The sequence below is a fragment of the Notothenia rossii genome (assembly GCF_949606895.1).
Source record: "Notothenia rossii genome assembly, chromosome: 7".
Classification (NCBI taxonomy): domain Eukaryota; kingdom Metazoa; phylum Chordata; class Actinopteri; order Perciformes; family Nototheniidae; genus Notothenia; species Notothenia rossii.
Window position 1 is genome coordinate 14884405 of NC_136905.1, and position 13980 is coordinate 14898384.

General features: G+C 41.2%; 1 protein-coding gene across 16 annotated transcripts in view; it reads right to left on the reverse strand.

Annotated features, from left to right (window-relative positions):
* Nucleotides 1–13980, reverse strand: part of syngap1b (synaptic Ras GTPase activating protein 1b) — a 126478-nt gene that overhangs the window by 13236 nt on the left and 99262 nt on the right. For 7 of the 16 annotated variants that reach the window (XM_079691537.1, XM_079691525.1, XM_079691529.1 and 4 more), the window contains 13 exons: nucleotides 12994–13329; nucleotides 12740–12884; nucleotides 11723–11867; nucleotides 11341–11577; nucleotides 10777–10978; nucleotides 10580–10612; nucleotides 9843–10081; nucleotides 9164–9365; nucleotides 8188–8748; nucleotides 7284–7715; nucleotides 6806–6979; nucleotides 6254–6465; nucleotides 1037–1109 (listed from right to left, as the gene is read on the reverse strand). In XM_079691537.1, the coding sequence (XP_079547663.1) occupies nucleotides 1037–1109; nucleotides 6254–6465; nucleotides 6806–6979; nucleotides 7284–7715; nucleotides 8188–8748; nucleotides 9164–9365; nucleotides 9843–10081; nucleotides 10580–10612; nucleotides 10777–10978; nucleotides 11341–11577; nucleotides 11723–11867; nucleotides 12740–12884; nucleotides 12994–13329 (2991 nt within the window). Of the gene's footprint in view, nucleotides 1–1036; nucleotides 1110–2184; nucleotides 5199–6253; nucleotides 6466–6805; nucleotides 6980–7283; nucleotides 7716–8187; nucleotides 8749–9163; nucleotides 9366–9842; nucleotides 10082–10579; nucleotides 10613–10776; nucleotides 10979–11340; nucleotides 11578–11722; nucleotides 11868–12739; nucleotides 12885–12993; nucleotides 13330–13980 lie in introns of those variants that run through there. The other 9 variants (XM_079691540.1, XM_079691528.1, XM_079691530.1 and 6 more) reach the window with 8 other exon arrangements.

A 13980-nucleotide genomic window follows, 5' to 3' on the forward strand; every position in this document is an offset into this window, starting at 1 on the left:
ACTAATCACTCAACAGATAAAATATGATTATATAAGCTAAGATAAGGCTGTACTGATCCATAAGGATGTATTCATAAACCATCCAACTTCATATTAATTGAATACAATTAGTTTGTTTATAATTCAAATCCAATAATATATAATGCAATATTCTCAAATGAGCCATTATGCATAATGACAACTTTTGGCACTTGAAATATATAATACTTTTCCTTGAGCAAAAACTTCAAATGCATGACTTTTACTGCTTTTATTAAAGTAAGAAATCTGAGTACTGCTTCTACCACTGCTGGGGGAAATCATCAAGAAGGAAAAGGAATTATTGAAGTGTGAATATGAGAGTGTCTGGGTTTAATTAAAAAGAAACTGATCTGGATTAATGTCCAAGACTCTGAGCATGAGGGGGCTGAGTAGTTGCTCGCATTACCTCTTCTATTCTTAGCATTTATTCCTCGAACAAAAAATGCATATATATAAAAACTATATGTTCTTACGCACACACTATATTTACAGCATGAGTCATACTTGGAGGTGGGCTAGTTCACTTTGACAGTATAAGAAATGGGGCGGGTTGAGAGCATGAAATGAAAAGCACCAAAGACTGAAGCTCCACAACACCACAACCACGCAGCATTTGGAGCTCAGCTGTTCAATAAGCCGAGTCTGGTTCTACGTTATGTGCGAAACAGCTTGAGAGAGTTTCAACCCTGACATGCTCGGCAGAAACATTCACAGAAACATCACCACGGACCCAGATATGCTCACAAACCCAAGCTACATCTCGACAGCTTGAGCCGAGGAATGCAAACAACAACACTCTCTGATCTTCAAAGCTCCCAGGTATGTAGACAGATGGCAGTCAAACCCCAAACACAGGGACAGGTCAGGAACAGGGCGAGGCAATCAGAGGGACCACAAACACACAGCAGACCAAATAACACAACAGAAGCAGGGGGGGAAAAGAGAGGTGGAGGGGGGAGATAGCGGGGGAAGATAGCACGGGCCATCGTACAAGAGAAGAAGCAGTCTCACAGACCTGATCAGGGAAAATCCTGGTTTTTGTCTCAATCATGGGTCCTCCCCTTATCTCATCCTCCACAGCCATGAGTCTTGGAAGCAGAGAAAGAGAGAGAAAGAGAGGGGGGAAGGGGGGGGAGGGTCGACAGAAAGAGAGGGAGAATTATGAATCCAAGATGGTACTTAACAAGAAGTTGAGCAGGTGCATCTCCATCATCTGCCTCAACAGCACAGTGATAAGATGTCGGTTACCTGTATCTCAAATCTGGAACCCAAATCTGATAGGCAATCTTTTCTAGCCCATGAAAGTGATGAGCAGCAGTAACCAAGGCCATGTTTTTCAGGCTCTGCCCATTTTCACTGGAGCCGTTTATTTTTTTCTTCCTCCGCCCATGGGATTCATCAAAGCATTTTTGCCCGATTTAAGGTGTTTTCAAAGCGCAATTAAGGCCAACTGTGGACAATTAAACTCGGTTATGTGAAGTGAACGGTTCAGTAACAAATCCTGATCATCCCCAGGGAATTGCATAACTTATGTAATATTGACTGGCCAAGGCATTAGTGGAGGAATCCTTTGATTCATAATTTCAAACACTCGCAAATATGAGCTAGCTTACTTTCATGAGCCATCGGACAATGCCAGTTTCCCAGCTTCAAGGGAATTACTCCAAAAAGAATCATTGAAGGATATTTTTCATACAGGAAAATTATGAAGCCAACTGGTTAAACTGTGAGTATTGTTATGGTGGTGATACATGCCACATAGAAGTTAGTGTGAATAAATGAACCCTTCTTCACACGATTTCATTGGGTTGCCTCCATGACTTTCCGTGTGTTTTAAAAGATTTTGCAGGAGCAGAAAAACATCCTTACAATTTATTGACTGAAACAAGCTAACTGAAATATTATCTGATCGTAAAACACGGAGGAGAAGGAGTACCTTTATGTCAATTTATCTGGGATGAATTACCAGAAAATGTTGTTCATTACGCCAACAAGTCAATCATATAGTTGACAGCAAACTTGAATTGCCATACTACTCCACTGCAGAATCAAAACACCAGTAATCAAGTCAAAATGTGTCACTTCATTTTCAGCACATGTATATCATTTTATTCAGAACACAGAGAAGCACATGTTTGACAATAAAGAACGGAAATCCACAGGTGAAGTTTCAAACAAACAAGTGTTTGGATGTTTTATTCCATAAATAATGTACAGTGTTGAGTTATTTTACAAAAGAAGAGATATAGGAAAAGAAAATAATCAATCATACTGTAAGCACACACAGAAATATAAGCACTGTCCCAAAAAACAATGGAATGCAACATGGGTATACAGCATTAAGATTTCGACATGACTTCAAGAGGCAGACAATGATTCATGTGGGTGATATGTTACAAAAAAAGAGTTGAGCTTTTTATATCCAGTTGTACTTCAAGTAGTGTGCTTTTGAGGTCAAGTCGTACATGTAGTCAAAACAATGTGTGTATCTACCAACATGAGGTCACAATGTCTGAATATTTTTTGCTACAGAGAAAAAAGGCAAGAGACAAAGGCGTCAAATAGGATGTGAAGTTGATGTAATGTCAATGAAAAGCAACATCAGACCTGGATCAAACAGCAGCTGCAAATACTTTCTCTTTCTTTGCCAACAAGTGCAACATAAAGTATGCTTCAATGGCTGAAAACTTACCTCTCAACATTTGATTGGTGTTCATGCAGCAGACACCCCCCCCCCCCCCCCCCCGAACCATTTGGTTAAAATAAAGCTAAGAATTACTTGCAACTATTTGACACAGGTCTGTATAAAAGTGACTATAAACCCTTGGCTGTTGCTACAAGCCATGTCAATCAGACCGATATTGATCACACACACATCAAGCCAAAACTCGTCACCACTATGGATTCATTTGCAAGAGTTAAACACAAGTTTTGCCGTATACAATCTATACAGCCTATCAATATATTCTTGCTACAAAAGAGAGGCGGATATACTGACACCAGAATATTATCTAGATCTCTGAAGAGGGAAAAATAAATAATAGGGTTGCCTTTTTAATAATAATAATAATAATAATATGTAAATGCATAAGGTAAATGACAGTACTCTCTTAAACAACTATTCTGATTCACCATGTCACTGGACACCACCAATGACAGACTGAAAGTCAAAAGGCATACCAAGCATATACAGCAAATAATACAGGTATAAGGAAATGTGTGCTTTAATTAATAAATAATATCCAATGCAGGCTTTCATTTTAGATGCAGATAAATTCACAAACACCGTACAGAGAAGCCAAAAGAAGTTGAGAACTGAGGGACACACTTTGCAGAACATACTGTTGTCAAAGAGTCACGTCATTGTTGTCATGTTGTCTCTGTGGTACTTTGCATCTTACAGTATTCCAGGTCTTTATTTCGTCCGTTTAGATACTTTGAATGGCACCTGGTAAAATATTGTGGCAGGAAGTTACGTTTTTCTTTATGTACACAAGATTCATACGATATATAGCTCGGCAGGATCCTGCATGTGCATCTGCACAGACAGCACATGTATATATTATATCTATTATTGCGCTTCTCCCGCTAAAAAGTTAGCTATTGCAAGGTAAAATAGTGATAATCTCACTCTCAATAGAATTTATATATATCTCATATATCATTATTGTTATGGCTCTTGCATCACAGACTTTAATATGCTCTGGATTATAGTTAAAAATAGATTATTACTATGACAGGTTTTCCCTACTGCAGGCTCAACATGAATCTGTTGATCTGTTCACAGCAAACAGTTTAGGGAAAATAAATAATTTATATTTGTATTAGTTAATTTTTTTGACAAAAATAATAATAGGTGAGCCTGTAGCCAACTAATAGGAAAAATATATAGATACAATTGCTACAGGTAAAGTGGATTCAGTGTTTTCAGTGGATTTAACCTAGCATAGCTGAAAACGGAATATTTGGCTTTGGTTTAAATGAAGTTGTTAAAGGACAGAAAGTGTATCAGGCCTAATGACAGATTTGCTCCGAGCTTAAAGTAAAGTTTATACACAGAACATTAAGGCTTCTCTGAAAGAAAATCTCTGACACTTAAAACACAATGCTAAGTGTTTTAGTTCTGCAGAAAAGGAAATGTCGACAAAGGAGCCATGAATTCAGCATCACTTTAAGCTCCTTTTGCAGAACCTGAGCTGGCATTTGCATCGGCATAATGTATTTGAATGTGAAGATGTATCATAATCATAAGTGTAAGGTAAAATATATCGTAAGGCTATGGATACCCTTGTCATTTCAATAAGGTGGTGGCATTCCATGGCCTGACCGTGTTTCTTGGCTTCCACTTCTTCTTGCTCATACATGCGTTAAAACTAAAAATCCAGACAATGCAAGTCTTAATGCGTTCAATGATATGGTCTGGCTCAGTGGATTGTGAGTAAAACTGACTTGGAAGCATCCAGATCTGCTACTTAATTCATCCTTGTGTGGTCAGATAATAAAAGTCACACAGGATACAAGTGCATTCCTTGGAGATATCAGATTCCTGCACACAATGCTCTATGAGTGCAGCAGATTTACTGTATTAGCTTTAAGTGTACACTCCAGGGGAGCAATAAACAAAGGTTTGGCTCTAAGTGCTCTGATAAAGTTTCTCTATTATGTGGCATATTTGTTTTGCTTCCATGCTTGTATCTTTATCATTAGGTGTGCCTTTCTCCCCTCCTTATATCACATCGTGTTAAAACAAAAGGAGAGAAGCGTCCCCAGAAAGATACGTCAGCAGTCCTTCAGCGGACATGGTTCACCGTGATTAAAATGGAAGAGCTAATATTAAACCATGGTCTTCCATAGTCCAGTGCCTGAAGGTCCAAAACTACGCGTCGCTTTTAAAAAGTGCAGACATGTTTCTGAAGTTATCGAATGTCATCCTTTTGTGCTTTTACAGTACAATCTTGTTGGAGTCAATTGGAAATTAGGATAGCTTGTATCATCTTAAATGATCCCGAGATCCATTTCAAAGTTGTGTTCATTAAAAAGGCTGATGATAAGTGCCGCAGCACAGAAATATGGGACGGTGCTTTAAGAGGTTTTATATACAAGGTTATAGCGTTAAAGATGTTTTTTCCATAAAAGACGAGCAGGACTGTCTCTGTCGTCATTCGAAGTCTTCTTTCCTGGAGTGGATTAGAAGTGGCAATATTCTCACAGATATCCACGCTTTGGTTGCAGAACAAGAAAATACTGTATTGTCTTTCTTACACAGCCTTCCTATCTGAACTCTCTCTGGAAAAAAACATCGATTTAACTAAATGTGGGCAGCATTGCAAATGTGCAGTCACACTTGCTCAAGGAATCCATTCAAACGCACAACTTTAGTGTTTTTGTGCCTGAACACAAATGAGATTCGATCAATATTCCACTCTTTTCCCATCAACTACTAACATTTTCTGGGGAATTAATACAATCTCAAGACAGAGCTCCAAAACTGCAAGCACGGAATAATATTAGGACTCATCTGGAAGTCTCCAAAGGGATCCAAATAGGATGCTCTAGAATAACAAGTAAAGCATGTCATATGGCATATTACCACTACAAGAGCTTAGAGGACAATCAGACTCCTATGACCACTTTAACTCAGTTGTAAAGACCCAACCGCCAAGGGAACATGCTCTGCACATGTATCTCAGAAGATATCGATCTGTGTCTCCCTTTATAATAGTCTCTCATTTAATTTGTCACTCATTACATGTCTGCAGCTCTGGCTCCAATATACAGTGCGGCTCCTTGCCTTGCTCCCAGAGCTGTAGTACTTAATGAAACTGAAACAACCTCCTACTCTCCAATATTCTCTGCAAGATAACAACCCCTGCAAATAGAGTTATATTCCAATATGCAATATAAGTATTTCAGGAAAAAAAAACATTGCAGCTTCAAGTTTGTGTTTGGCTCGTGTTAATAGAATCCAATAAGCTAAAGTTGTAGTGTATCAACCAAAGACTTCTGTAGCCCCTCAGAAGCAGAGAATGCATTTTAATTAATGCTAGCATTCTTTATCTGAGAGAATGTGTTCCCTTTTCCACATATTTCAGAAGAAGACTCATAGTGTACTCAACAAAGGAAAATATACAAAGATAAAGTCAATGCGGCCCGCAAAATGGCCGCCCTATAAAAGACCACATAATGTCTTAGCTGTCTTTTGCCCTCCATCCCAACAACAGCCTCCATTTACCTGCTAATTATTCCTTTAATTTGGGAGTCTTTCTCCACTTGCTGTGCCCGTAGCTTCCTCTCACTGTCATCCAGTCGATTTTGGTACTGAAGGAGGATCTTATTGGTCTGCTGCTCCTGCGTGAGGAGCCTCCGCTCGTACTCCTCCAGCTTTTGGTGGGACATCACCAGGCGGCCCTTCAGGGAGGTGATCTCCTCCTCGTACTCCTTTACCTGAGGCAGAGGTATGGAGAGAATGAGGAATTAGAAATGATTCAACTGGGTTAGTGTTGACCAACCTTGAGACCTCAATGGCTTCTGGATTTAAAGTTTCTTTATCCACATTTATATTCAACAAGACACACTGTAAAGTAGGAGACCACCTAAAAGAGTCTGATACACACTGAAAAACATTTGGCTGATTCCCACACTGTGACCTCATGATGTCTGTGTTAAGACCAAATCTGAGTGCCATCTGCTCAGAACTGATAGACATGACTCAATGTTCCTCAAAGCATGGAAAAAAGTTTCATTTATTCAAAGGGCAGTTCTGAAACTTTAGAAGAATACCTACCCTGTCCATGCGTGACTCATCCATGCTCTTTGAGTACTCCTTCAGTTTGAATTCTTCACGGTCAATCCGCGAACTTTCAATGTCAGCCGACAGATGAGGCATGTTGGAGACCCAGGCCACTGTTCGCTCATTGGCTGGGGTGGGGGGATTGAGAGTGGATGGAGTCTGGGAGCCCTGGGAAGAAAGGCCAACACACTGAATATGAGAACAGGAGTTCTTCTGTAGACGACGTCAGGTCACAACAAGAGATGTTCTGAGCTGCATGAGTTTATTCCTTTTGTGCTGAACCTCCTGACATTTTTATACAGTAACAGACATCTCCAGAATCAGAAATAGGAATACTTTTATAAACCCAGGGGAAAATGGGTTACAAACAATGTTGTGAAATAATCATGAGCACAGGTGCTGGTGGATAAACATGAATACTTCAGAGAAGATCGAAGAGAATAAAAATGAAGTGAAAGCTTGCAGGTGTTACCTGTTTGCTCATGGTGGGTTTGAGCAGGTGCTGAGACTGTTGCTGTGGTGACTGTTGAGCGCTCTGAGTGGTGGTTCCCTGCGGACTCTGGTTCTCCCTGACAGAGCTCTGCTGGTGGGGCAGGCCCGGGGCGGTGTTGTCTTTGACGGACAGCTGCCGGGGCCCGTGCTGCCTGCCGGCGTAGCCCGTCTCCGGCGACTGGAGGAGGTTCCCGCTCGGCGGCCGAGTCTTTGCCAGAGCAGCAGGTGCAGCTGCCGCACTGACAGACAGCTGGTGGGATGTCTGGGACCTGACGCGCTGGGTGGGAGGCGGGGCCACAGAACTCTGGCGCATGGGTAGGACTGTGGTGGGGGGCGTGGCGGCCAGGGAGGAGTGGGAGGTTCCTGTCTGGTTGGCCATACCCATCATTTGTTGTTGTGGTTGGAGGTTATCCTTAGGAAGAAAAATAGTAGATATTAAGTTAGCATTTCCATTTTTTTTCAGTTCTCTTTTAGGTAGTTACTCGTGCTTCAGGCACAAGTAAGTCATTTTCTTTTAACTGTATTTTAATGTAGTATTATGAGAGGTTTTCATGGATGTGTTTGTTTTTATGTTGTTTGTGAGCCACTCACAAACATTTCTACCGATAGAGAATCTTCTTGAATCTTGAAATGTGATCCAGGAAGTTTAGTTATCCAAACTACTTCTAATTTGTAATATAGTCAACAAAACAAACAACCTGAGGAAGTTACCTTGGGCTCTGGAAATGTGTGATCTACAAACATTCACTTTTTAAAAAATCAGAATAGATCTATTAATAATGACAACAACCCTTAGTTGACGTCCTCCCCCTTTCACTTGAAAGAGACATATACATCTCTACTCAGTGGCTTTAAGACGTCACCACAATACAACACACATGTACCTGCGCATGCATGGACATCTGCCTGCGTCCGTAGTCGGCCCTGCTGTAGTCGTCGCTGTAGCTGTGAGAGTGGATGATGCTGGGTTGGCCCAGGTGACCGTCCCTGGTCCTGAGGGTGGACAGGTCCTCGCTGCGAGAGAACCCCCCGTGGGCGAACTGTGGCATGTAGTTCGGGTGAGAGGGGTCGGGCTCTGGGGTCAGGAGCAGCGGCGCTGGAGGTGGAGCCCGGCTGTGCTGGTGGTGGAGCTGTGGCTGCTGGGGCCCGTCAGCAGTCGCCAGATGAAAGAGGGGATTCTGGAAGGAAAGCGGGTAGCGCATGGCGGCGGCCTGCTGTTGCTGCTGCTGGGATAGCGAGTCGGTGGTGTTGCCCATCTGGCTCAGCTGGCTCAGCCGGAGGCCGCCGGACATGCTGGAGCCGCCAGAGCCAGCTGACAACCTCCCACCGGCCCGCAGCTGGCTGCTCAGGCCGGACCCCAGGCCGCCACCGCCTCCGCTGCTCAGCCCCCCGAAGCTGCCCATGCCGGCGATGGAGGCCTGGGAGGAGTTGAGCATTTCCACCGACTGCAGGTTAGACACGCTGTTCAATCGGGGATCCTGGAGGTCCATCATAGATATACGCTTTTATTGACACTGAAAATCTAATTTATAAGGGATATGAGAGGCCTTTGTGCCTCCTAATATTATGTACGTTACGTGGCCACGGATGATATGGGTGAGGGTGGTGCGGGGTGTTTTTACCGAGAGGCCTGGATATCGGATTGCCTCAAAGTATTTCCCAGGAAATACCGTTATGATGAGTTGCGTGGTGAATCAGTGGAAAAAAAGCAGATGTCATGATAAACTACAGCCTCGATCACACGATGGCAGATTCTAACAAGTATGACTAACATGCATGTTATACTAACCTCACTTTGATAAAAAAATAGACCTAGCGAACGGGATGATGAGTCCCCATGTCTACGTGTTAAAAACTCACCTTAGGGTCTGGTTCTGTGATGTCCGAGCTGCTCGTGCAGTAGGCCGGGCTGGATCGGGCCAGGGGAGGACGGGATACGTAAAACATGTCTTTGGAGGGCACTCGATGGAGGTGGTCACGGTCCTGGAAATTCATCTGGGAGCGGGATGGCATGACCCCTCCGGTGGAGGTGGGGGAAGGCAAGCGAGTGATATCTATAGAGCTGGAGAACAGCAGTTAGTAAGGCCAACAATAGCTGGAGTTAGAGACTAGGGGTTACTAGAGAATGAACAACTTGTTGATTAAACAGCTAGTTGATCAAGACTAATCTTTTAAGATATACTGCCATAGTACTCTGGTTGTGTGTTTTATACATTTCAATTGGAAATCATTCTTAAGATAAAGTCAACCGTTTAGTGTTTAACATACCCATGTAGATGTGAAAATAAAAAACACATACAAACAACTTCTATTTTACTTTCTTTCTCTTCTTTCAATTAGTACGTTGTGTATTTACCAGCCGAAAAATGTAACAAGAAAAAACGTTGGCACACGTTATACTCAACATTCTGTTTCCATAGTAACACACTGACACAGTCCAACATTCACTGGGTTAATGTGAAAGTAATTGATTGATGTTGATTGCTAGTGATAACACAGACAATGGTGAGGTATGTACCTAGAGTCCGCTACAGCCTACCTATTCAGATCCCTCATCATGAGATTTTGGAACTCGGACGAGATGCCCCTGTTGAAGCTGGGCCGGGACAGCAGCCTGTCGGCCTGCCGCTCAACCACCCTGTCTGTCTGATGGCTAGGCTGCCTCTGGAGGTGAGGGTTACGCAAGGCCATACTGATGTCATTCAGGAGGCGGGGCAAAGGACCCAGTTTGATGATTGCATCCTGTGGTTCAAGAAAAACCATTTTGGCTGAGTTTTGCTGCGGAATTAAAACATTTAATATTTTTGAGTTATTTAATGCAAGTTTTCTTTAATAAAAATGCCATATGTCCATCTCCACCTAAGTTAATGAGGGCTCAAGCCTGATTAAAGACTTACTCTACAGCTAAAATTAAGCAAGATTTTAGGCATAAGGTGAAAAATCCGGAAATATTCAGTCTGAGTTTGTTTAAATTTGGCCTCACTGTAATAAAACCTGAAGGGACGTAAAGGGATGGACACAAAACCTGTACAACATAATGTAATTCAAGCTATAGTATGAATAAGACTTCTGTCTCATCTATGGAAATGTATTTAATAAAAAATTTAATTACTGGTGGTTTTGAATTTTAACAATAAACTATCACGTGGAGCTATGGTTTATATCCATTTAAATGTAGGTGCCTTATCCCAATATATCAAATAGCTTAAAATACAGCATTATGACTAAATAATAACAATGAATAATTGATAGAAAAACTCAAATTTTGATAAAGACCTTAGTGAAATCTTGTGTAAAAAGAGGAGAAATCTAAAAGCAAAAAAGGGACAAAAACGTTTAAATGTTAAATAAATAATGTTACTTAAATATCCATTAATATTACTATGGTCTAGAATTTTATTTTGGAAACAATTACAGTTGGAAATTGCTGAATAGTTGTATAATGGCACAGATATTGCCATGATTGGGCTTACCTTGCTGAGCTGAGCGATGACCTCCCAGAGGAGGCTGTGCAGGATGGACAGCTCCCTGCCCAGGTCGATGTATCCCTCAAAACCGCCCGCATTGCTCACACTGTCCAGGTTGGAGATCTCATACAGAAACTGCTGCATGGAGCCCCACTCCATCTCTAAAAACTCATTCATGAAACCCATGTACTCTTCTTTATTGCCAAACCTGCAAGTGGGAAAGGAGGGAAAGGGCAGTAAGGAGATAAGCCGATGGAGGGTTAGAACGAGTAGAGATAGGAAAGTGACAGAGCAACACATGACGGTGAAATGTAATGTCAACTGGAGCCACAATTTCGGATAGCTCTTAAACTGAAACACTATTTCTTACATGTCCTTTATATCCACTGCCATTTTGTTGAGACATATGACTGAAAATAAGGTAACATTTTTAACACATTTTTAACTCAAGCTATGTTTTTCAGATTGTGAAGAAACATGCATTTTTTCATAGGTTCATAATTAAGGAGAAAAACTGAGTGTTACAAAGTACTAAACTAAAAGCTGTAGATAAAGTGAAATGAAACTGACTTGGAGAAGTTAGCCAGGTTTTGCACTACTTTGGCGATAAGGGTGAGTGTGCGAGACGTCTGTTCGTCGGGATACTCCTGGGTGAGGTTGAAGAGCGATGGGGACATGATGGCAGGACACAGGAAGCGCAAGAAGAGAGAACCACTGATGAGACGGTCAGCGATGTCTTCCCGACCTCTCTCTGCACAACGCACTCTCCACGAGGCAAACACTTCCTTTAGCTCTCGAGGGAAAACACTGGGAAGGGGAAATACCAAATGTGAGACTCAGTAGAAATTCAGAGTTTTTTCAAGTCCCCCGTGAAAGAGTCTGAAATCTCATGCATCTTTAAAAAGGCAGAGAGTAAAAGACAAACTGAAAACAAGCATGCATAGCTACTCACCAATGGGAGTTAACGATCTTGCAGAGTGCTAGTTCACAGCACATTCGGAGATTGGCTTGGTGGTCTGGGAGCACGGAGGGTGGGGTTCTCATGGGGTCCACTTCGCAATTTTCCTCTGACTCATACAAGGCCCTTATGAACTCCCCTACAAATTATATTCATTAGTAAATGTTGAAACTGTAAAAAAAAAAGCCTTGAAGATTTCAGTGTTGTTACAATACAGAAAGCACAGGCATAACATAACATTGTACACATTTAGATTTAGAAAGAAAAATAAAATACATTAGATTTAAATTAAAAGTAGGAAGCAATTAACAGAAATAAAGAAAAATGTTTCATGTTGGACGTGGAACTATATACTTGAAATCAAAGTAATTCAAAATTCAAAGTGGACTAGATTGGGGCAACAAAAAAAAAAACGACATTTAGAATATTGACTACATGAGTGATACTGCATATTTTCAACCCATTTTCATCATAATTAATATTATTTGTATAGTACAAACTGATATTATCTTTTTCATTTCCTGTTTACAAGTATCCAGAGTAATGGTGGTTGACTATATAAAAATGTTAACTTATTATCAAGTTTTTGTACATGCTCGTGAAAACATCCATTAACGACACAAACCTAATGAGAACATTATATTTGATGTCCTTCTCTCTCTTTAAGAAAGCTTTATTTATCCATAAGAATAGCTGCTTCCCTATCCCACAGACTTCAGGCACTTGAGCTGCACTTGGCTGATCAAATAATTCAGTATATCGTCAAACTCAATGCAAAGATATGACAAAATATTATACTGTGGGTAAGATGGGAAAATCTAAAATCCCCCATCAAGCAAGGGAATGGAGGAAGACTGAGAGAAACAGTTTCTAAGGGACGAATTTTCCTTCAATTAAAAGTTTTGGCTTTCCAAAACTTATCTCCTGAATTTTAAAGCATTTCAAAATGGAATATGTCCCTGTTTATACCATGACTAACTCAACTGCAAGTGCTTCACTGGCATGGCTCACCTATAGCGTCCTTGAGGTACTTATGTCCGATCAGTTTGAGGTACTCTTCTATGGCTTTGGTGGCCAGAGTGTTCTCTCTGAAGATAAGGTGTTCTCGGTCGATGAATCTGTCTACCTCGCACATCGCCATGTCTGACAGGAAGTCCTGAGGAAAAGAAAAAACTCAACTGTTGTTCTTACACACAATGTTTACAGCAGAAGTAAGGACTGAACAATCTGTTTTCAGCTTCACATACTGATAGAGTAGCCCCTACCTTAGCCTTCCCTGTGCTCTGCAGTATATGCACCAACGCAGAGGCCACTTCCTCTTTGCTCTTCACACTCAGCACGGGCTCCAGCACAGCACACAAGGTGCGGTAGTTATTGGTGACGTACTCTGCAAACTCCTTATACAGCTCCATGGGCAGGATGTTCATGGTCTGGAAGCGTGATTTGAGGCGTAGGGATGCGTTGATGATCTTCCCGCCCCCCCCACCGGCTCCCTTTGTGAGGACGCTGGGCTGGATGAGCGGGTACCACTGCTCCACAAACTGACGTCCAGTGATGCTCGAGATGGGGATGCTGACCAGTCCTAAGTATGTGCTCTTTTCCTTAAAACAAGAAAAGAGTAGACATAGAGATAAGCATGTTTAGAGTACTTTTTCATAAGATGTACTTTATTAATCCCAGTTTGGGAAAAGAAATTGTTGCAGAAAGCTAATAAGTTAATAATAAGCTATTAAATAAATCTGCGCTATGTGATTTTATAATAATAACCTCATACATTTATAAAAAAAAAAATCTTAAAATGTAAAAAAAGTCAATTTCAAGCTTCTGCACTGAATAAATAACGAGAAGAAACACCAGATCCCTGGAGTGTCGTTTGAAGCTAGAAATAAGTTTATTTAGCTATGGTGTTGGTACTCTTGTACTAAATTGAGAAAAAGGAATTACCATACAGTATTTGTGACTCACTATAATTCATTTCTAAAAGTGACATGAGGGGGCGAAAAATACTATTTTTACTGCCAAATAGTAAATGGCAATGGTATTGTAATAATAAGTCTATGGCATTGACCTAATCAATTTGTCATCAATTAAGATTGTTCTGGATTTTCATTCTTCAGGTCCGGCCCTCTGCTTTTTCAGTGCAGTTTGAAGACACTCCTGTTTCCCTCCAACACAAACTATGGACGTTGCATCATTGTGTTATAAGGCTATTAAAGCAAATGACAAAGACAAAAGCAGAGCCACTGCAGACA